The 22,184-nt window shown below is 43.1% G+C and overlaps 2 protein-coding genes across 2 annotated transcripts; one reads left to right on the forward strand and one right to left on the reverse strand.

Annotated features, from left to right (window-relative positions):
* The first annotated feature begins 5,330 nt into the window (after positions 1–5,330).
* Positions 5,331–10,367, forward strand: sgo1 (shugoshin 1). Its single transcript, XM_071909060.2, has 10 exons — positions 5,331–5,425; positions 5,603–5,766; positions 5,978–6,183; positions 6,495–6,547; positions 6,645–6,709; positions 6,875–7,771; positions 7,891–8,022; positions 8,544–8,714; positions 9,038–9,221; positions 9,349–10,367. Exons 2-10 carry the CDS (start codon positions 5,622–5,624, stop codon positions 9,497–9,499), a joined length of 2,004 nt encoding a protein of 667 aa, XP_071765161.1. The 5' UTR covers positions 5,331–5,425; positions 5,603–5,621; the 3' UTR covers positions 9,500–10,367.
* Positions 10,368–11,577: 1,210 nt separating this feature from the next.
* kat2b (K(lysine) acetyltransferase 2B) lies at positions 11,578–21,206 on the reverse strand. Its single transcript, XM_071909050.2, has 18 exons — positions 20,960–21,206; positions 19,803–19,929; positions 19,336–19,481; positions 19,026–19,112; positions 18,734–18,915; positions 18,248–18,439; positions 17,914–18,017; positions 17,654–17,779; positions 16,500–16,633; positions 15,505–15,713; positions 14,836–14,962; positions 14,613–14,723; positions 13,921–14,064; positions 13,654–13,768; positions 13,522–13,552; positions 12,971–13,034; positions 12,770–12,854; positions 11,578–12,212 (listed from the first exon to the last, which is right to left on the reverse strand). Exons 1-18 carry the CDS (start codon positions 21,158–21,160, stop codon positions 12,019–12,021), a joined length of 2,379 nt encoding a protein of 792 aa, XP_071765151.1. The 5' UTR covers positions 21,161–21,206; the 3' UTR covers positions 11,578–12,018.
* Between the last annotated feature and the right edge of the window lie 978 nt (positions 21,207–22,184).

A 22,184-nucleotide genomic window follows, 5' to 3' on the forward strand; every position in this document is an offset into this window, starting at 1 on the left:
ACTGTGGATGCTCACGCTGATTGCAGATTATTGATAACTCTTCTGGGTGTGTATCTTTACAGGTTCATTGTTGAAAATAGTTCCAAACACCAATATAATGCCCACCAAATGTGCATTTTATTCAATAAATTAGTGACAGTATTGTTTCAACTAAATATGGTCTAAATAAAGATCTTCATCAGAAATTTGGATGGATCAATGTTTCAGCAGGCTTATTAAATAAAATGCATATTTTGGAACACACATTTATCTTACTTTTATAGCTCCTGATAGGCCATTTGTTGGATATGCGTAGTAGGGATTCTTCTCAGCTCCATGTGTACATGTTCACCTAGAAACTGTCAGAAAAGTAGACGCAGAGATAGAGACCCAGACAGGCGTCCCCTCCTCTCAAACCCATAACTCTCTGTATTTAGACTCTGACCTAAACCCACCTCATCCTCCCCTGCTACTGCGCGCCACGTAAAGAGTAATCCCTCCTTGGTCTCCATTCAGGTATTTTCCCGAAAAACAAAATGAAAAAGGAGACATCCAAATCCTTTATTTGGCTTCACATGAAGTCTTTTTCCAATTATTTATTACTTAGAGTACAGATAAACCTTTGCCTTTCCCCCCCCTGGCTTCATTCTCGCAGATAAATCAGAGCAGGAATGTTCTGTCTGACTTTATTGTCTGTCTTTGTGATGAGGTTTACTCTACAGCCTCAGGCAACGTGTTGCTCCTGTTGGTAAAGCTTATGTTTTGAGGGAAATTAATTTTAGAAGCCTAGAGGTATGTGGTGAGCACACAGACTAGTTGTAGACATCTGTAGTAGGACCAGGTTTATGGATCAGATCTACCTGAAGCATGTTGTTAGATTTTGTCTAAGGGTTTTTTTTTGTTACTTTGTCTCTAATTTTTGCTGTGATGACTTAGGTTAAGACAAAATGTGGTAAGTGGTAAGTAATAAGCCTGAGGTAGAAATGGATTATGGGGACGGAACAATAGCCTTGCCTTTTTGTTTCGTGTTTTTGTGTTTTTGTGTTTTTGTGTTTTTGTGTAAGTGTTGCATGATGATGTCACCATTGCATCATACTCCATTTAACTCTTCTAAAAGGTCAAAGTCTAACTCACTTCACCAGGTCAGAAGATGTGATGGCCGCTTTTTCAACTTCCCACAACTTTCCTCATTGTCTTCTTGTCATCAGCCAACTGACGCTGAAACTCTGACATTAATTGGATTCCTGCAATATTAAAATCACTGAGTTAGATATATTCATTTTCCTCTCCTATAGGCCATCCAAAATAAATAATATCACTGGCCAATCCAGAGAATTGTCGTCCAATCACTCATAGCGTCCTCGTCCTCCCAGTTGTCACAGCAGCCATATTGCTATCATTAATGGTCTGTGATGGTGATTGTGAACATCTGTGTGTGGGATTCTCCGGATATTTAATTCTCCGCAGGCTGTCAGAAATCAGACCCCCTCTGGCCCCTTAACTGCCGAGCTCACTCCCCAGCCAGCCTTTCATCTATTTTTCTCCTTCACTTTTTGTCATCTTTCTTTTGTTATCTCTCTCGCAATACGTTTAAAGGATGTTTGCTCCACCAGGTTTCTGTGTCTCTCTCTCCCAGCATGTGTGTGTGTGTGTGTGTGTGTGTGTGTACTCCTCTCTCTCTCCCCACATACAAATGCATGGCACGCACATACACACACGCACATAAACATATGTCAGCAACACAAAAGCCTGACTTGGCATCCAGGGAGTTTTTCATTCTCCGCTACCTGGAGAGAGTACAAAGCAGAGCTGTGCGGGCCATGTGAGGGCAGCTTTGCTTGCTGTTCACATTGAAAAAAACTATTAAAAGCTCTGGGTATGAAGATGCAGCATTTTGACTGCTGTGTATTGCACTTTAATTCAAATCACAAAACAAAGGTGGCCATGGATAAGCACAATAAAGCTATGACTAATTAAAATGAGGGATGAAAAACATTTTAGTAAACTTAAATAGAAAATGAAAATTAAACTGAAATTGTAATCTCCAAAACTTATTGAAGTTAAATAAAAACATGATGCTATGAACTATTTCATATAGGCTACTGAAATATATTAATAAGCCACCACCATAACATTGTCCCAAATACACTTTTTGCTCCTGTAATCATTAGAGGCTTTCATTTTTACACCCAAATCCATTGGAAAGGAGGGTTTGCAGTGATCTGATGGAGACATGATTTGACGATTCAAAAACAATTTTCAAACAGTTTTTTCCATGCGACGTCTCTCTGGGACAGGAGTCGGTTGGTCCCTGGGAGGCGTGGTGCCCCTGCGGGGGCAGCGTGGGGCTGCTGTGGCAGGCAGCAACAGATCAGTAAACGGAGGGGATGTTCGCTGTGAGGGAAATGGCTCAGCAGGGTGTTCAAGAGCAGGCGGTAAGGCGTAATGACCAAGCTGCATCCCACGGAGAGTCGATTGTGCGTCTGAGGCTCAGTGCCTCTGTTGTTTGGGTTCAAAGGGATTCGATGGAAAAGGAGTACTCCTCCACTTTGGTTTGTTACCAATGCAGTCGGCCAAGTGCTTTCCTCACATCCACAACGAGAAAAAAAAAAACAGTGATGTTAGAGTCCTTCTGCAATGTTGTAATGCAGGATGTCCTAGTCATAACATTCATGTCACAATATTATAGGTATATTTGGTTGAATTATATGAGTGGATCAAATCCATTCTAATTATATTTCAAGTATTGTAATTTACTGAACCAGTTCTGCCCACTCAACCATATGATCCATTTTTAATTCTGTTATTATTGGTGTTCATTACAATAAGGATTGGAGAGGGCATTAGAGGCATTTCACTGCATAAACAGACTCTAAAAGCAAACATTGTTTGTCAAGATGATGTGAATGTAGGCGGCTAAGCCTATGGGCTTGAACAGAGTTATCTGTCCTACAGGCCCCCATCAATCCAGGATCCATAAAACAAGCCCTAATCCCTGATTTTCTGAGCTGTTTCTCTCTTAATGTTTGCTTTGGGGTTGATTACACACCCTGTGTTATGATTTCATTATCATAAATTGTAAGTATGGCTGCACACACACACATTTTCCATATTAAAAAGTAGGGCTGTGTATTTTTGGCCCAGTGGAGGCGAGTGCACAGATTAGAGCTAATGCTTTTCATCTGGTAGAAAAGCAGATGACCTGTTCATTGGCCAGCTAGACTGTCTGGACAGGGAGGGGTGATCTACGGATCTGACTGTACAAGGCCAAGCTTGTGATCTCTTAATAATGACGGATCAGTAAATCATGCCAGTAGATAAAAAGGCTGTTATTGGCTACTGTTTATGTTGAATAGATAAAGATATTCATCTATGTATGTGTCCATAGTTATCTGTTCATTGAATCTTCATTGTGCTCCAATTTCTCTGGCTGCCACAATGCTCACTAGCATCCATCAAGTAGGACTGATTATTTTGATCAGTCTCTCCTATTCTGTCCTTTCTCTTCACCTGTGATAATAAGTTTCTCTCCAGGCGTGTGACACGTGGATAGTCACAAGTGCCGTTTGGTGAGATGGATTTGTCTATTAAAGCAAGCAGAGCTAACCCATAGCGAGTCCCTCTGTCTGTGTGTCTGTATGTTTCTGTTTCTCTCTCTCTCTGTCTCTTTCTCTCTCTCTTACACACACACACACACACACACACACACACACACACACACACAGTTGCTCCAATCACTATTTCCCTGCTGTGAGGTACCAGCTGTAGCATTTACTTGCCTTTAGCTAGAATAATACAGCTCTATGTAAACAGATGGTAGGAGGTGATCTTATTATTAATAATAGTGAGTCATGGTGCGCTATAGCTCAATTAGTAACACACAGCGTTCATACCTCCACAGTACAATACTCACTCAGACCACTCATACTAAAAATGGATGCCTGTTACTAAAAAGCACTTGAGTTCAAATGTTATGTTCTGATTTGTTATGTGGATGCAGTTTAGGTCGGATATTCTTCTGTAATAACTTTTATTTATAGTATTTGCAATTAAGCTTAACTGCTACATAAGACAGGCAATATACAGATAATCCTATTGAGAACATACTGTCCACCAAACACTTCATCTCTATGCTTCACTCGGGGATCTGGCCACAACATGCATGCTGTCACAAAGCTGAGGCACCCTGCTGAGGTCATTTGTTTTCAATGGGTGACACTGGCAACACCCATGCTTTACCAATCCCCAACTGTAACCTCGATCCGCCATTCAGCTGGCTGTCACGGACACTTTCTTGGAAGCTCACTGACAGAAGGACCTGACTCATCAAAGGGATGTTACGTTAGCTGCAGTGCCATGCAGGAAAAGTGAGAGTTCCTTCACTCCACTGTGCCAAGTCAGAACTGGCCTGCTTGACGCTCGTGGGGAAAGTAAATGAGATCATGACTAGGTATTCAATTTAATCCAGTATTTATGGAACGTTTATTGAGCAAAACCTGAGCGGGGGAGGAATGACTATTTATGGCACGGAAGCAGGCTGGGATTGAGTATGCATGAGGGTGTGTGTGTTTATATATATATGTATGTATGCAAGGGAGGAAGAAAGAGAGAGAGAAAGAGGGATGGGCTACTGGAGCATGTGAAAAAGATTTACTAGCTCAAATTAAAATTTACATGCATCCAATAACTGACTTGCTTATTGTGCTTCCAAAGCCACAGTGTACAAGGTCTGAGAAAGCCACAAGGGCTTCAAACAGACAGCAAGGAATATAACTTAAATATTCCCCGTCATTGGGCTTCAGATAGGAAAACAAAATTATCAGCTCTATCCACATGCAACAGAGCTCTTCACAGCACAGTACTCAAGCTCTTATCTTTGGCAGTCAATTATGAATATTCAGTAAGTCCTTTTAGAGGTACTGAATGAGCCTGAACCTTGATGAGTATTAATCTAATTTCCATTTTTTAAAGAGAGAATTTTTACCATAGCCCTATTTTCCAGTGGAGCATATTCTCCTCTTTCCCCTTTGTTTTTGTTCAAGAGACAGACAGGCAGACAGACAGACAGACAGACATAGGAAAGGGAGAAGGAGTTGATTGAAAGTTCAGGGAATATAATTAGTGTTTGTTGTGCTGTGTTGTAGTCTACTGTTTTGTCTCAGAGGAACAGGTTAGTGTATGCAACCGAATAATGGATACCAAATTACTGACATCTGCTGGGAAAAGGAAACGCTCATTATTTTCTGCTGTATTTTAGCGCCATCTAGTGAACGGATATTTTAGTTGGAGGAAGTGACGTAGTCTCGGCATTACCACCAATCAGCGGCCGCAGCGTAGAATTCGAACGTCAACTCGCAGAGAGAAAGAAGTCGTGATAAAATAGGTTATTTTGCTCCCTAACTAAGTTACGTTATTAACGCCTTTTGTTGATGCAACATATATGCTGGTAAGTCAAAATGTGCGTCGCCGTAAATATAACGTGAGACTGTCTACCTAATGGATTAACTTTGACCAGCGTGCTAACTTTAGCTAGCGTTAGCTTGCGCGTTTGTTTTGCTAAGGTTGGCGTCATGCTTTGCTTTTGATCAGTTGGATAACGTTAACACTTTGCATTGCTTTGTAGTAACTAAGGACTCTCAGCCATGGTGAGGGAACGGGGGCAGAAGAAGTCCTTCCAGCAGAGTCTGGAGGACATAAAGGAGAAAATGAAGGAGAAGAGGAACAAACGGCTGGCCAGTGCCTCAGCACCCAACAGAGGACGGTCTAAAACGATAAACAAAACCAGTGGTGAGGAAATGATAGCTTGGTAGCTTTTCAAATGGCAAATCTGCCTATTTTTCTTACCTCAGCTGTCTTGCAGTGAATTTTAGCTGATTACTTATATAATGACATATGGACAGTCTGCACTGATATTGCAAAATGCACACAGGATATCCACACGAGAAGAGAATTTTGCCTCACTGAAAGCTAATATTTCCTATCCCATGTTATCTCCCAGGAGGTAACACCAGACATATCATCCTGAAGGGTGTCCAGCTGAACAACAAGGCCCTGGCTGTGGCCCTGCAGGTGGAGAAGGAAAAAGTGAGGCAGGCCAACGGTGTGATCCTGCAGCTGAAGAGGGAGCAGCAGGCCCTGTTCGTTCACCTGCTGCTGCTCAAGAGGAAACTCAAGGAGCAGGAGGCCCTGGCAAGCGCTGCAGAGGTGAGGCTGAGAGACCGGGATTTGTTGGGGGATTTGTTGGGGGATGATGATGATGTTTGTGTACTGATGATGATGTCACGGAGTTGGATGTCATTGGAGTTCAGTTGTCTTTTTGCCTAGCTTTGCAAGAGACAGGCATAAACTCACAAATGTAGATTGCGGTGTTGAAGATAACAGGATGCAGGCTGCATCTTAGATTTAGGCTATAGGTTGTGTTCCTGCTCCTCACCTACCAGGGCTGAGGGAGGAGTATGTCATTGTAAAGGTGAAATGTTATTGTCAGCTCTATTTTTCCCTGCGTGTTGATGTAGGGTGAACCTACAAAGACCCTTGCTGAAACCCAAAACCACGTGGATTCACCCAGGTAATTAACAAAATAAATAATTCACTACATAATATTTTATGACTTCCCTTATGTTGACATTTATGACTGTTGGTATCTATTGCCTCTCATTTTACAGAAGAATGCAGATCAACCAGAGCCTCAACAAGCCCATCGCATGTGAAGCCCCAACCATCAGTACAGGTACAGTATATAGACGTGATAATATTACGGTTACAATACAGGACAGTTGTCATGAATTAGTTTCACATACACACATGATTATCTCTAACATCACAGTATTTTAACCAGCTTGCATATATGCAATTGTGATAATAATAATATTGATTTCCCCTTTTTTCTTCATAGACCTTCAGGCCCCCAAAAAGTTGGGACAACCTGAACTTGACACACAGGTTACCTTGCCACGTACAGTGGGTGTGAGGCGTCGGCATGCAGAGAGGAGGAGCAGGAGGACGTCTGAGCGTGTGCGAGAGCGGAGGTCGTTCAGCGAGGGGGACCCTGTCGCCCCTCTGGAGGCTGTTGTGAGAGATGTTCTGGAGGGCTTAACAGCGAGCCCTATTCACAGTGACGGTGGAAACCAGAACCAAACATGTCAAGAAGTGGAACCAACACCAGCAGATCCCATTGGCTCTGAGGAGTTCCAACACTCCACCCCAGAACCTGCCCCACCTAAAACCACCAATCAGCAACAGCCTCGCAGGAAACAAGCCCAGCAACAGCCCCGCACCAAACCAGAACCAGCAGCACGGAAACCCGAGAGGGGTCGCAAACCAGAGCGTGCCCCATTAAAGAAACCTTGGGAGAATCCCAAACCAAGAGCCCGCTCTAAGAGCCGGGACCAGTCTGCCAAGCGGGCCAGAACAGCACCGCCTCCGCAGGGCGACAAGCTCAACACCTCCTTGGGATTCAACGACACATTTGACTTTGACTGTGAGGGGGCAGTCCACCTCACACCCTTCAGGGCTAAGGCTGAAGACAATCAGCCAGCCTCGCCCATCTGTGAAGGGGCTCCACAGAGAGGACAGACCCTAACACAGGCTCCGCCCGTGGTTTCCAAGGAGGCAGATTCCAGCTCGTCGTCATCATCTTCATCTGAATCGGAGGACAGCCCTTATGTCCCACAGAGGGCCAGGAGAAGACAGAGCCCCCCTGACAGGACCAAAGTGATCCCTACTCGTAGAAGGCGGCCCTCTAAAGTAGTCAGACAGAAAGAAAACATCCCCCTACAACAGGAGATGCCTGGTGAGCATTTAGGTTTCGTCATTTTAACGTACATATTTTAACATGGTCATCCTCCATATGAGAAAAGTATATATAATGGTTATAATTAGACCATTTGTTTCCTTGTTCTGTGCCTGTAGTCTTTAGAGATGAGGAGCCAAGCCCTAAGGCTCTCAACACTGAAAAAGAAGAACTGCATCTCCCCCAATCCCCTGACTGTATCTTTGCCAACAGTCCTGACCCAATGGGGTTGGAGCAGGAAAAACACCTAGGTGAGTCATATGGTGCAGTTGTGCATTCATCGTGTATCTTCTTCAGCACTGAATCATCATTATGCCTGTGACACATAAAACAATGTTTGGGCAGTGGTAATTGGCAGCCTTCCCCTCAACAGGCAGCAAAGTGCCCTTTTATTCACAACTTTGTCCATTGCTTTTGTGTGTCATTGTCCTCAATGCAATCTCCACCCCCTGAACATAGGAATAATGCACTTGCTGTGACAGAACACGCATATTGGATGTTACTGTCCATCAGTCATCTTACTTTGAAATGAATGACTTCTGGTCTACGTACACCCAGTGAACAGGGCCCGAGGCACAGAATCAAGACACTATTAAAATGTTTTCTGGCAGAACACCTTTCCTGTCCCATGTCGACCTTACTTCCAACTCCCGTGTGACACACTGTTTAGAAAATTGTTGAATGGCTATCTTTTTGGGTCTTAGCCAGCTTTGCTGCTCGCAGTATGTAGGTAGAAGGTGATTATGTGCTTTTGTTCATACTGGTGATCCAGAGCCTTGCGGAGAGGAAGTGGAGGAGGATTGTTTGCTCCCTGTCACCCCTGGGGTCGAGGCCGAGATGATGAGGATAGACAATGTGCTGTCCAGCTTCGGAGACTCCTCCACTGACACTCCTCCTCTTTTACCCGGCCAAACGCCCCACAGGGCCAACGCATGCAAAAAACGTAAGGCTTCCCATCTGTTTCTTCCCAAACCCGTTTGTCTAAATGAAGTGTCACAGTGTCATCTTGGTAGCAGCAGGGTTTTCACAAGAGCCTCCTGTCAACAAGATAAAGATCACTGGGTGCTATGGTCCTGTTTTGGGAGACTTGACTGGACCAGATTTTTCTGTGTATTTTCACTTTGGCTTCACTGCACTGTGTTTTAGCTATTCACTGGTGTATACACATGAGCACACACCTCCTGTTCATTTCTAATGGGGAATTACTGTTTTCTTGCTTTCGGATCACATCTTTAAACCATCTTTCCGTCCCTCGCGTTTCCACAGGTGGGCTTGGTGTCAGGACAGCAGGGCGGGGCTTGAGTCTGTGTGATGTGACCAATCTGTCCCCCGCAGCCTATCGCAAGTTCTCCCGTGGCGGTTCACGCCCCTCTGATGCCCGATGCTCCACCCCTGCCCGCAAGCGGCGCTGTACCATGACGGTGGATTACAAGGAACCCTCGTTAAACGCGTGAGTTCACACTTTGATGCTGCTGTTGCAGTGGCTGTTCCTGTAAATAGTTCAAGATGTGCTCACTATTTTTGTGCTTGCATGAATAATCTTCACTAAGGGATACATTTTGTTTTCTTCATGCCAGGAAACTCCGGCGAGGAGACAAGTTTACAGACGTGCAGTTCCTCCGCTCTCCTATCTTCAAACAGAAGTCTGGCAGGAGGTCCGTGCAGAACTCGATGAAAAGCCAGCAAGCGTTTGAGAAATACAATGAGTCGTTTGTTGGATGTCGCTGATGCAGCTCCTTCATGTTCATCCATTCTGAACTCTGAACGCTGGCTGGCATCGTGAGTTTTAACATGCAGTTCTTGGACTTTTGACAAGTGATCATTTTGTTTTTCACTTGAAAGCTTGTAATTCTTTATGTGATGACGAGCAACTGTGATCATTGTTAGGTCTCTTTTTTAAGAAACTTTATTCGTTGCTTTTTCAATTTTCCATATTCTGTTTTGCAAGCCATGGGTCAGTGTTGTGTTGTGATAACTGTATCACCATTTCCATCTTTTTGTTCTTTTGCAACCAATCCGTCTCTCTTCTCTCTATCACCTGATAACTGTCTGTTGCAATGGCCATCTTTAGATAGTGATTTCCTAATGCTGTCTCATCATCTTACTTAACTGCTGTATGATTTTATTATATGAGATCCTAATTGTGAGTATACATTATTGTCATGTCTTCTCATGTTTTATCTATTGTATCTTTCCTCAGTCTAATCTGTTATGATGTGATAATAAACTTTTAGCTAATGCTTCATACAAGTTTGCCTTAGTAACTAGGGGCTGTGGCAGAGTGACAATGAATTAATTAAGTAATTACTCGTTATTTCCCCTATTGGTTACTGTAATTGTAATTAGATAATAGGTATAATTGGAGGGGAATTCATTGATCCTGAAAGCCTGACATCTGAACACATCATTGCTCAGATAAAACCCATTTCAGGTCCATGTATTCAGGCCAGTCTTCAATACTGAAGCGTTACTATGTAGGCTTCCCCTAACTGGACTTGTAAGGACAGGGGCTTTTGGGAAGAGATGTTCACCAAAAGGCTGTTCTGACTGTCATGTCTGCAACCGTTGAAAATTATCTATTAGGTGAGGGTTTGGATAAAGCTTCAGATCTTTTCATTGACATGATGGCGTTTTGCCAAAATTGCACTCAACTAATGCAGAACACTTTTGTTTAGTCAGGTCATACGTTATGTTTCATGTTGGAATTGGTGAATACAAATTTATTCTCAACTAGATCATTTATCTCTATAAATACAGAATTTTCATACATAGAGATGTGGTTTCATGGATTTGTCATTTCCTGGATCAGTGGAACGGGTACAAAGACACAGCACATTAGTTTCACTTCTGTTTTATTCAGTCTATAAAATAAGCTAATACTATGTCATTAAAACCAATAGTACAAAGAGCATGAAATAATTTCTCCAGACATATTACAAAATTCATTTTTTTCCTAAAGTTTGAAAAGTACAAACATCTTTTTACAAAACAGCAAAACTACATAGTATTGCACAATCTTTTTTCATTTATCTCCAAAGTACAAAGTTATCAATCTCCATCTGCAGGACAAAAATAAGACAGAATAAATTAAGACCTTTTCTTAAGCATAATTCTTTTAAATTACAGCACATAAATAAGAATAAACTCTAGATAATTAAATTAGTCATTAGTCAACAGCGATAGTTCATATCTAAATCAGATTTGATGGAAAAAAAGATGCTCTTATTTGCCATGTTAAAGAATACTTGTTTAAAAAAAATAAAAGTGCATTTTGATGGTCAAACTGCCCTATGTGGCTTATTGAAAAAAATGAGCTTTTAAACAAAGAAAATATAATATATATATATTTATATATACACATTTAAAATATACATTGAGTATAAGTGCTTTAAAATAATTCAAATTTGTACAAATTTAAAATGTTTTCCTTTTTTTGGCAGGATGAACTCATCACAGACACAAACTTTGACCTCATCAACGCCATGCGCACTCACAGGCGTCGTTCAACACAGATAGGAACAGTCATTTATATAGACAGGAAATCCTGATCTCTCAGTCCAGTTCTTCACAGGCAACACTTGTAAAACAAAGACTCCATATAGATGTGGTTCCTGTGTATGACATCTCTTTACCTGAGTCAACTGAGAGAGGGAGAGTAGGAAAGAGGCAGACACTGAAAAGAGGCGGGGGCTGACAGTGCGACAAGAATGGAGAGAACAGATGGACAAAGAGAAAGTAAGGTGTATGGTGAACCTCGAATCATCCCTCATTCTGTTGTCGTTCTTCAGCATCTAGCATAAAAAAAATTTGGGAAGCAGTGGGCCTTGTTCTCTATGCAATACTATTATACCTTCCATTGTCCTTTCTTTCCATGACTCCATATGAAATTCATGTGATGGAATACAGAGAGACAATGTTTCTACTGTCCCATACCAACAATAATCTCTTGAAATGCGTTCCTCTTCAAAGACATCTTCCCTTCTGGCCTCTCTCTTTCAATCTAAGCTACTGATTCAGGATCAGGCATGCATCAGATATCACAAGAGCGCTCATCTGAAACCAGTTTGCATCTTCGTATTGAAGTTCATGTGTTTATGAAACCTGGCCGTTCCAAAATCAGTAGTCCTACTCTTGGCTTGCTGATGCATACAGGTGTCGTTTTCATTACCCATATCCTAACCATAACCATTTATGGTCTGAAGGACAATCTCATCCTCTATTCGGGGACTGGGGCAACTTCCTCTGATTCACTTCTCGATGAGGCCCGCTTCTTTGATCTTGGTGTAGAAGAATTTCTCCAGTAAGTTGGCACACTTGTAGTACTCGCTCTCCGGGGGATTGTATTCACGACAGTTAGTGAAGATGCGCTGCATGTCGGCCATGAAGAGCTTGCGTGTCGTGTAGTACCTGCTCTTTAAACGCTCACTCATCGTCTTGAGGTCTGTGAGAAAACAACATAATGTCTTATGAGACTTCTTAAAGCTTATATGGCTTCTTGAACTGACACAATATCACAAGGTTGAATAAATGTGTCTATACATCTAGCCAACTGAGAGCTCTTTCAGTCTATCCAAAAAGCATTTACCAAGGCAAGATTTTCTGTTTTGATAACCGCTGGACAGCATTTGTTAGCAATGCAGTTTCAAAACAATGAATTGGAAAATCACATTAAGTCCTTATGTGATTTTGAGGGACATGTTTTTATCCCAGCTGACCTGCACTGGAATGTCTAAATCTCAAAAAAACAAAACAAGTGCTTTTTGGATGGACTGAAAAATCTAGACCATGGTAAGCATGGCCGTAGGGAGGTGTAGCGCTTAGGGAGGCTGTCCTTCAACCAGAAGGCCTGGGCTCAATCCCGTGTGACAGCAAGCATCTGCACTGCTGTAGCGTCCTTGAGCAAGACAGATAGATAGGACTCTTCAAAGCCCTTTGATGTAAAAGATATACTGCTCTAATTCTTGTCCTGAAACTACGGTCATGTACATACATACATACCCATGGGGAAGCGAATGACTTGGTAGTACCCTGGTGCCTCTGTTTTCTTCACAGGCTCCATGAAAGGCCAGGCGTTCTGGTGACTCTAAGACATACAGAGCAGTCTGGTAAAAGGAAAGCATATATGTGTGTGTGTGTGTGTGTGTGTGTGTGTGTGTCAGTGTGAGTGTGTGTGTACCACAGTATGTGCTTGTCCCTCACCTTCACATGTTGGAGGATGGTCTTTAGAGTGCTGTACAGTTGATCTGGATCCTTCAGCTCCTTCCTGGAGTAGGATGAGTAACAGAAAACATGAAGTTTAGATTATCAGGCTGACAGCGCGACCAAAAAAGTGTATGAGGAAGAGTCGACAGCCTTGAGGGTCGACAGCCTTGAGATTGTTTGTAGTGAGTGCTGTTTGTAGTGTGGAAGTGCCTGACTGCACATGTCAAGGCCCAAGATATGTTATCTCAAGAAATTAATGTTATTGATTTTCCCATGTTTTGGTCTTGACTAAAGGAAAAAGCTCAACCAATGTCAGCCTCTTGGTCTGCCATCAAGTCATGAATATTTAGGAGAATACCAGTAGACCAAAGACAGTCATAACATTGCACTGACCTAACAGATCTAACCTGTCATCAACCTTGCCATCTTGGGCGATACTGGTCCATTAGCCAAGTCATAGGGTGAAGCAATGCAAAGGCACTCCGCAAAGTTCAAATATCTCAAAGCGTTCAATCTTAAGAAGACTAGAAACAGTAGGTCACACTTACCCTTTGCCCACTGGCTTCCAGCCAGTTTCACCTGTTGATATGAAGAAACTGAGTTTAGTCTCATAGCATACTAAAGCATGTCCTGCTGTAAATGTGAGATAGGTGAGACACAGTGAATGGCGAGTAACGTACGTATTCCAGGAATGCTCTCAATGGGAATCTGTCGTACTCCTTCCTTAAAACAGGAAAGCCCTGGGTAGACTTTTCTGATCTGAGCCTGCTTCCTCTCAATCAGCTTCTTGATGATCTGATCGAGAGAGAGAGAGAGAGAGAGAAAGAAAGAAAGAGAGAATACATTACAAGATAGTGAGTTCTTGAAGATGGATAAGGGAGCATTTGAAATTTCAAGATTTAATTTCAAATTCAAACACATAAACATACAAACACACACACACACACCTCCTTCTGTTTCTTGATGATGACGGAGAACTCTGTGTAGGGGATGCTGGGGTTGAGTTCACAGCCCATTAGTGTGGCTCCCTCGTAGTCCTTAATGTAGCCCACATACTTGGCCTTGGGAACCTTGATGTCCTTAGAGAAACCCTGAGAGGGACAGAAAGATTTCTGTTTCTTACTGATACAGTCCCATGCAGGTACAACATAAGCAAGCACACTGCAAAAATGGGCCATTTAGTCTTTGTCTTTTTTTCAAGACAAGTAAAACATTCTGCCAATGGGTGAGATAATTCCACTTGTTTCCAATTAAGTTTCACTTATCTCAGAAATGTTCTCAAAACAAGTGTCAGTATATTAAAACAAGGCAGAACAGGGCAGATCATGCCACTTGTATCAAGAAAATAACACAGAAAATTCTTGAAACAAGTTGATTTGCAAGAGAAATTATCTGAGCTCATTGAGATTTTTTCCACTTGCTTTAAGAAAGATCTTCATTTTTTGCAGTGCATTTCTGCTTCATTATTGCATACACAGTGAAGAGTGTCAGGATAGATGGGGAGAAAGACATCATGTGACAGACTTAAATCCACAATGTTACAAGCATGTAACATGTGATCCAGGTCACTGAGCCACCAGCGCATCCAACAAACAATTCTCATATTTGAACACTTGAACGGAGGTAACGCTGGACTGACCTGCTTCTTGAAGTAGCCAATGGCGTACTCATCAGCATAAGTGAGGAAGTTGAGGATTTCATGCTTAATGTGGTATTCCTTCAGGTGGTTCATCAGATGGGTGCCATAACCCTACAACCAGACAGCCAGAACAGGCAAAGGTCAAAAGTGGCCAATCAGATAGCATGAACTCATTATGACACGACAGGCTGACCAATAGCTGAGAAGCAGGAAGCGCTCTCACCTTGACCTGTTCGTTGGAAGTGACAGCACAGAAGACGATCTCCGTAAAGCCCTGCGACGGAAACATCCGGAAGCAGATCCCTCCGATCACGCGGCCGTCCTTGATCAGTGACAGAGTCTTGTGCTTCCTGTCAAAAAAGAGATGAATAGATGTCCTCTCGAATAATCCAAACAACAACATAGTCATGGCTTCAGTAAGATCAAGTTGCGGCAAAACACACATCTCTCACATCTAAGAATGCAAATAGTGAAGTAGATGTGAATGAAATAGTGGGCAAACAATGAATTCCAGTCAGTGATCGCCAAAAGGAGAACAACCAAAAATAACAAAGAAAAACAAAAACAATTGACTGATACTACTTCACTATAATGAGTATGAATTTCCATTTTATAATGCAAATCAGGTGGGGCAACTCTGACAAAAATAAAGGTTTGGTAAACTATGCTTAGGTGTGTTTGGTAGAAAAGAAAAATGAAACACTCTTTAAGGAAACAACAAAGAAGAGAGGACAAATACCTAGACAGGAAATAAGCTTCCCTGTGAACCATTACTCCACAGCCACTAGGTCTAACCAATTAGTGCCGCAGTCTTGTTTTCAAGAGCGAACTGCATGTGTCTCTACTACATCCCTGAAGGTAATAAGCGATAATCCAGCGCGGTTACACTCACGGATCAAAGACCAGCCGTGTGATGTACTCCTTGGGCATGCGCGGCAGCTGGTGGGAGAACACATTCTGCAGGCCGACGAGCCACATCAAGATCCTCTTGTTGGGCTTCTGGTTGAGGGAGTTCCCGATGACGTGGAACTCGATCACCCCCCTGCGCTCCTCCAGACGGGCCGCTTCGTCACGCGCCGAGTGGGCCGACAGCAGGCTGGTCTGAACAGGGTGGGAGTCATCATTGTTATCATGATCGTCGCCATCATTGTCATCCTTGCTCTCATCATCACCTTCATCGTCACAAAAAATAGCACCACAGAGGTCTTGATCTGCATCATCTTCATTCACATCATAAGGTGCGAACATGTTACTAATTCCGACACCACATCACTATAATTGAAATTACCTTGCATCTCAGCCTTGCAAGTAAATCATTGACGGAAGGGAGCATTGCAAGATATTCAAATGTAGTCAAATATCATTAGACAGTCAAATGACATGCAGTATTCCCTGGGTCGATAACATTATTCAGTCATAAAACTGGCTGACAGTCTGGGTCTAGTTTTCATAAAGAATATTATTCGTAAATGACCCTATTTTTCCCTGCAATACCTTTCTTTGCTGAATTTCATTACCCAATGGAGCAAATTACTTTCTGTGTAACATTTGGAAAGTTGGTGGTTTGCTCACCTTTAGCATTTTTATGTTTTTTATTGAGACAGCGGGAAAGCAGAGAGGGAGACAGCGCAGGGAAAACTCTGATGGGATTCAAGCTTAGACCAGTGGGGGCATACATGTGGCTGCAGAGGCAGGGAACGTCACCACTGTACTAACTCTGGGCACACAAATCCAATATTTAAGACTATTTCAATACTTTTTGATGCAGATTTTGACACTTGAAATCAGTGTGATACCGATGGATATCACTTTTCTGTACCCAACTCTAATTGTAAGTCAATGGGACAAAGTTGATAGTAGTGCTAATATGGTCTCTGCCCTGGTTACCTCTGGAATGGCGGCGGGGTCGGTGATGGTTGCCATGACTTCATTGATGAGGTCCATGGGGATGTCACCCACCACCCTGGGCCTCTTGTTGTCCTCGTGGGGGAGGGGCTCCGATGGTTTACGCTTCTCTCCAACTACATCAACACATGCACACAGAAGAAGGTAAACACATGTGTACAGAGGAAGTTCAGCGATAACGACAATTTTAAGCTGTTAACAGAGACTTGGTGTATAGCAGTGTAATAAAGTAGTTTTCCCCCTCATCTCATCATGTTCACCTGTCTCTTTACACAAACACTTGCTCTTTAGCATTGAAGCTGTTATAATATTGGATTTGTTTACTTTGTTATCACTAATTGAAATACAGTTCAGAAGTGCATCTAAATCCAAACAAGTACTGCAGCAGTTACGGTCGATTTAGGTTCAGCCGCTACTATTTTCCATGCAGAAATGGTAAAACTGACTTCATATCAGCATATTATGAGCACTTCTGGGACATAAGGCCGCGGCCACACTGATCCGTTGTGTCTGTCCGTCTCCGTTCATTTCAATTCATTTTCAATGAGCTGTCCGTTGTCCGGGCAGCGCTGATGACGCGTCCGTCTCCGTCAGATTTCCGTCCGTTTTGACAGACAGAAAGTTCAACCCAGTTGAACTTTTTCTGGACGGACGGATTCGTCACCGCAAAATCAGAGGCGGTTTTTTTTAAAATAGCGTTGACGTTCCAAAACAACCCAACGGACAGAAATCTATCAGTTAGTAATTCTGTCCGTTTTCTGACGGATCAGTGTGGCCGCGGGTTAATTTGAATTCTGTTCCATGAAACAATTTTCAAGCACATAAGTCTCTGTAGAGTGAATTAGATGTACTCTGGAGGAATTGTGATCTATGAAGTAATTCCATTTCAATTCAAAGTTTCTCCGGAGGCAATAGACTGAACTAAAGTAGTAAGGGGTTTATGAAAAGTTATTATTAGCCACTGAAGCTGAGGAAAAAATACCAGATACCGGTAGTAACATTGTTTAAATTCTACGACACAACTCTAACTTTACCTAGGTGCCCACTGTTCACTGTCAAATGTTCAGATCTTATGTAATAGTTTAGCTTCATCCTAATCTTATAATAATGAGTAGGGACATGTTTGCCTGGCGTACCTGGGCTTGGCTCCAGCACAGAGGCTGTTTTCCTGGCAGGACTGACGCTGCCGCAGTTGGACGGGTCCACCGACACAGGACTGGTGCTGTAGTACAGGGGCCTGGCCACCGGGGGCGCGCTGATAACTGCAGAGCGGCAGAGGGGACAGTCGTACTACCAGAACAACAAGTTGTGCTTTCTGTGGTACTCAGCAATCATGTTTAAGGGTGTGTCTGTTTGGCTGTATGTGTGTGTGTGTGTGTGTGTGAAGGTGTGTTACCTGTGTGGATCGGGATCTGCCCTCCTGAGGCTCCAGCCAAGAAGTCTTGGCTCCAGATAGGAGAACTGTGGCTGTACACCTCCTCCTCCAGCATAGACAAGAATCTACAGCACAGACAAAACAACAACCACAACTTGCAATGTGTGCAGTGTATCACAGTCAGAGTCAGAGTCAGTTTATTTACCATTTGCAGCAGAACCACATTGGAATTGTGGTGCAAGAGCTCAAGTGTGTGTAGTGTGTGTATCTGCGTGAGAGGCTGTGTGCATATGCCTAAGTTTGTGGTGTACTTTTCTGTGCCTTCACAGCGTTTCTGTATCTTTCTTTCTCTTACTTGGGGAAGTGTGTGAGGATGAGTGTGCGTTTCTCAGGCGGCAGCTTGTCCTTCTCCTGTCTGGCCTGCTCCAGCAGCTGCTTCCGCATCACAGTGAACACCGAGCGCAGCAGCGTCCGGCCGAAGATCTGGGTGGTCTCGTACCGGGGAAGACTGTCACAGAACTGAGGCACGTTGCAGTAGCAGAGCCACCTGTAGGAAACGCACCACAGAAAACAACTTAGTAAAAAATGCTAGGATTGCAAACAGATCTACCTGCAGGTAACAGGATATCAACGAGATAAAAGGTAATAAAACCGTGAAGGTTGCTGAAGAGAATGCCATTGAAAGCCAAATAGCAAATCATGTTACCTTTCACTCTCAAATTAGTTCCATGGAATTTGAAAAAGTATACTTTCAAGCATGTATAACAGGGATTTCAGCAATAAAACATGAAAATGTCAGATAGTTCCCTATGGGGAGCAATAGGTTTGGTAGTGTTACTACCTGGTGTAGTTGGCTTTGTATTCAGCTGCGTCGTCGTTGGGCACCCTCTGTCGTCTCTGCGAGGGAGTCTCCAGCTGCCAGTAGTTGATCTGGTTGAGGAACATCTTGGCCAGCTCCATGATGGTTTGACGTTCCTTGGATGGCAGGTGGCTGAACTTGTACTGGACAAAGTTGTTCACCCCCTAATTGGAGAACGCAGGGAAAGTCAAATTAATGGGAATTAATTTGTGTTGAGGTTATACTTTTTTTTGTATTGCAGCTGCTTGAATGTTGCACATGTGCAAGTGCTTACCTGTTCGATGCTGGGTTTCTCAAAGGGAGGACTCTCCTGTGCTTCTAACATTGGTTTACCCATCTGTAGGATGGATTTCCTCAGCAGCTGGCGGATAAACAGAAAAGGACTTAGGTGTTACTTGTCATCACACTGCACAAACACAGTGCTGATTCAAATCAATTCATTTTGATGTTTAGGAAAATACTGTACATTAATTCTCAGCCTTGTTACACGAGGCAGGTGTAGAATGAATATCAAATGGTGAAAATTTGCATAACGCACTGATATTCCAGTGTTGCGAGATTTAGACAGCTGAGCGGAAGCTTACTTTGAAGAGGGAGAAGTAGACTTGTTTAGTGTCAGCGTCCTCCTCTTTGTGAACGCAAGTGTAGAGGTACTCCACATCCAGGACAATACCTAGAAGTCTGTTCATTTCCTCTTCTGACACATTTTCCAGGTGGGTCACATGATCACCTGAGAGTCAGAGTGACAGAGAGAGAGACAGAGAGAGAGAGAGAGGAGAATTACACATAGAGTGTATTGTTGTAATGTAAGATTTCGTTATCTATCAGTGGCATTTCAAATATCTCACACTCTACAGCTTTTAGTATTAATATCTACTGGAACTGCACAAGTAGAATCTTTCCTCTCTCCACTGTTACCCTTCCCAGTCCCATCCCAGTCGCCCCTTTATTTCTTCTGATCCCTTTGCTGTCTTTTCCTCCTATCCATTTAATCTCTGCAGCTCTCGTACCCCACCACTCAGACTTTTGCCCCCTGGATATCCCAACATACCAAGCGTGTGTGAGCAGCTGCGGCACGGCTCCTGCAGGTTGACTGCGTTGGACTGCTGGTCGGTTCGCGGCGGCGTAGGAGGGGGGTTCTGACTCTTCCAGCCATTACACTTACAGGCTCCTTCAGCCTACGAGAAGCACAGAGTTAGAATGAGTACAAGCTGGGATGCAGAGGAGGGTAAACCCACTTTAACTCAATTTACCCACCTTTTAAATCTGTATGTCATAAACTAACACTGAAGATCATAGATAGGAGTATCAATTTTGTTTGTAATGGTGGTTGTGATGCTTAATGATTATCAAAGATGGGGAGTTGACCCACCTTTTTCAGACTGGTTTACCTGCCTTTTTATCAACCACTACACCACCTACTACAAGTACATAATACAAGTAGTAGGCCTTCCAACAGTTATGCACTCTCTCAATATAAGTGGGCCTAAGCAGAATACAAACATTTTCAAACTTCACGATGCAGCTAAAATAAATTGAGATTACTTATGACTGACTTTGTACAGTAAGAGGGGGGTGGGGTGAGCAGCCCTGTCACCGTCAGCTGGAGCTGCTGCACTGAGCATGCGCGTTGAAACAACAACAAACTCCGCCCCCCTCAGCAGCTGTCACCCTGTCAAAACAAAGGCACCGTCCCTCTCTGCAGATGATATACTGCATAAACCCAATAAAACACATTCTATTTACCGCCATGCGTTGACAGACGGCACGGAAACACTGACACATCCCCAGTGGAAAGAATTAGACAGCGCTTTAACACACTCTTGGTTGCAGCCCGTCAGCACACAGCAGCTACTCCCAAGAACCTGGATCTGACAGAGCGCCAAGCCAATGTTTACGTTCACCAACCCCCCACCGAGACAGCAACATTGTAACATTGTAATAACAGGGGAGGGCTCGCAGCTGATAGGCCCTCGTTGAAAAGTCTGCAATAATGCTGACGCTAGAATTAACTACATTAGTAACCTTCTTTCCCAAAATAATTGGTTCGTGTAAGCAAAATGAAAAAAATGAAGTGCGGCAATGGCTTCCTTTGCTGCGCTTGCATTTTGCAAAGTATTGCAACCGAGCCCGGGAAAAACCATCCGTTAAGACTACCTGAAAAAAAACCCGTGTTTAAAAACGCGAATATCAGCAAATATAGCGTACTTTGCATGATGAATACACTCCGAGTTTTTCCAGCTTCTTCGGCCGAGGTGAGGAGCGGAGCTGCGCCTTCTTTACGGCGATACGTGCGGATCCTCCAGCGGCGCCGGAGCCTTCCGTCCCCCCGGCTCCAGGAGCGGCCGGAACCGAGCCCGCGGCTCCGATGGCCGGCGAACCTTGCTGAATCCCAGCGCTCTCGGCCATCCTTCACGCCGAAACCCGACGGGACCCCCGGCCCGGGAAATATTCGCTCTGGTGTCCGGTGTTCTATTCCACAAGCGGAGGATCAGACATGGCGCTCATCCTTATTTTTAATTTCTCACTGTAGGCCCATTTTCCTCCGCTAGGGGACTCAAAATGGGATAGGCCTATTCCACTATAATTCAGGGGAGAGGTCACAAAAATGCAACCATTTGTAACGAGAACTCAAGGTCAAATGTAATAGAAAAAATTCTGGATTGTTAGGCGGAGCCATATTATAGCACCAACGTGATAAATCATGGCAGTTTCATGCAACCAAACATTGTTAGTGGGCTAAGACCAATTAATAACATTTAATATATCAAAATCAATGTTACATTATCATATTAAAGTAATAGAAATAGTAATTTATTGTAAATAGGAAAACAATCTGTTAATCCTTTAAAGGCTGGCACACCTGACAGTCTATCAATTCAGACAATTAGAGCTCTGAGGATCAATGACCCCAATTTGTCAGGTTAAGGGTCAGAGATTATAAAGAGATGACCATATCATCAAGGTGGGTGGTGGGGGCGGGGCAAAGACCAAACATCACAGAAAAACAGTAAAGAGATAAAAAAAAAAAAAAAGGACAACTTTCTCTGGCTAGTCTTTGAGAAACTACCACCAAATCCATACACACACAGCCTGAGTACAATAATAAATGATCAAATTTATTTCAGTATTTATTTGGTCATTACATAACAGTACTGTAAAATGCTTGCATTTAAATGTTTCGGCTGCAATTAAGTGTCCACGGCAAAAAACATACAATGTACATCCCTATTATGTGTTAATTCATTTATTCATGATGCACCAGCGAGCCGGCTTACAGTTGTTACATTGTTCCTACAATGTTGTCACAATGTTACTGAGATGTTATGGAGGGGCAGACGGTGGGTAATCAAACGGTTTTGTATTCTGCCTCACTCCTCTGGAGCTTTTACAACCAGTGTCTCTGGAAGTTCAGTTCTACTTACAGGGAGGA

The sequence above is a fragment of the Centroberyx gerrardi genome, chromosome 19 (genome assembly GCF_048128805.1).
Source record: "Centroberyx gerrardi isolate f3 chromosome 19, fCenGer3.hap1.cur.20231027, whole genome shotgun sequence".
Classification (NCBI taxonomy): Eukaryota; Metazoa; Chordata; class Actinopteri; order Beryciformes; family Berycidae; genus Centroberyx; species Centroberyx gerrardi.

What these genes read in the sequence shown, in the direction of transcription:
- sgo1 (XM_071909060.2), top strand. Translation starts at nt 5,622, where the DNA reads ATGGTGAGGGAACGGGGGCAGAAGAAGTCCTTCCAGCAGAGTCTGGAG. An exon ending in AACCACGTGGATTCACCCAG is followed by an intron (nt 6,548 to 6,644) that starts GTAATTAACAAA and finishes CTCATTTTACAG; the next exon opens with AAGAATGCAGATCAACCAGA. An exon ending in CCTACAACAGGAGATGCCTG is followed by an intron (nt 7,772 to 7,890) that starts GTGAGCATTTAG and finishes CTGTGCCTGTAG; the next exon opens with TCTTTAGAGATGAGGAGCCA.
- kat2b (XM_071909050.2), bottom strand. Translation starts at nt 21,160, where the DNA reads ATGGCCGAGAGCGCTGGGATTCAGCAAGGTTCGCCGGCCATCGGAGCC. An exon ending in AGAAACCCAGCATCGAACAG is followed by an intron (nt 18,916 to 19,025) that starts GTAAGCACTTGC and finishes TTCTCCAATTAG; the next exon opens with GGGGTGAACAACTTTGTCCA. An exon ending in TTGGCTACTTCAAGAAGCAG is followed by an intron (nt 14,065 to 14,612) that starts GTCAGTCCAGCG and finishes TGTCCCTCTCAG; the next exon opens with GGTTTCTCTAAGGACATCAA.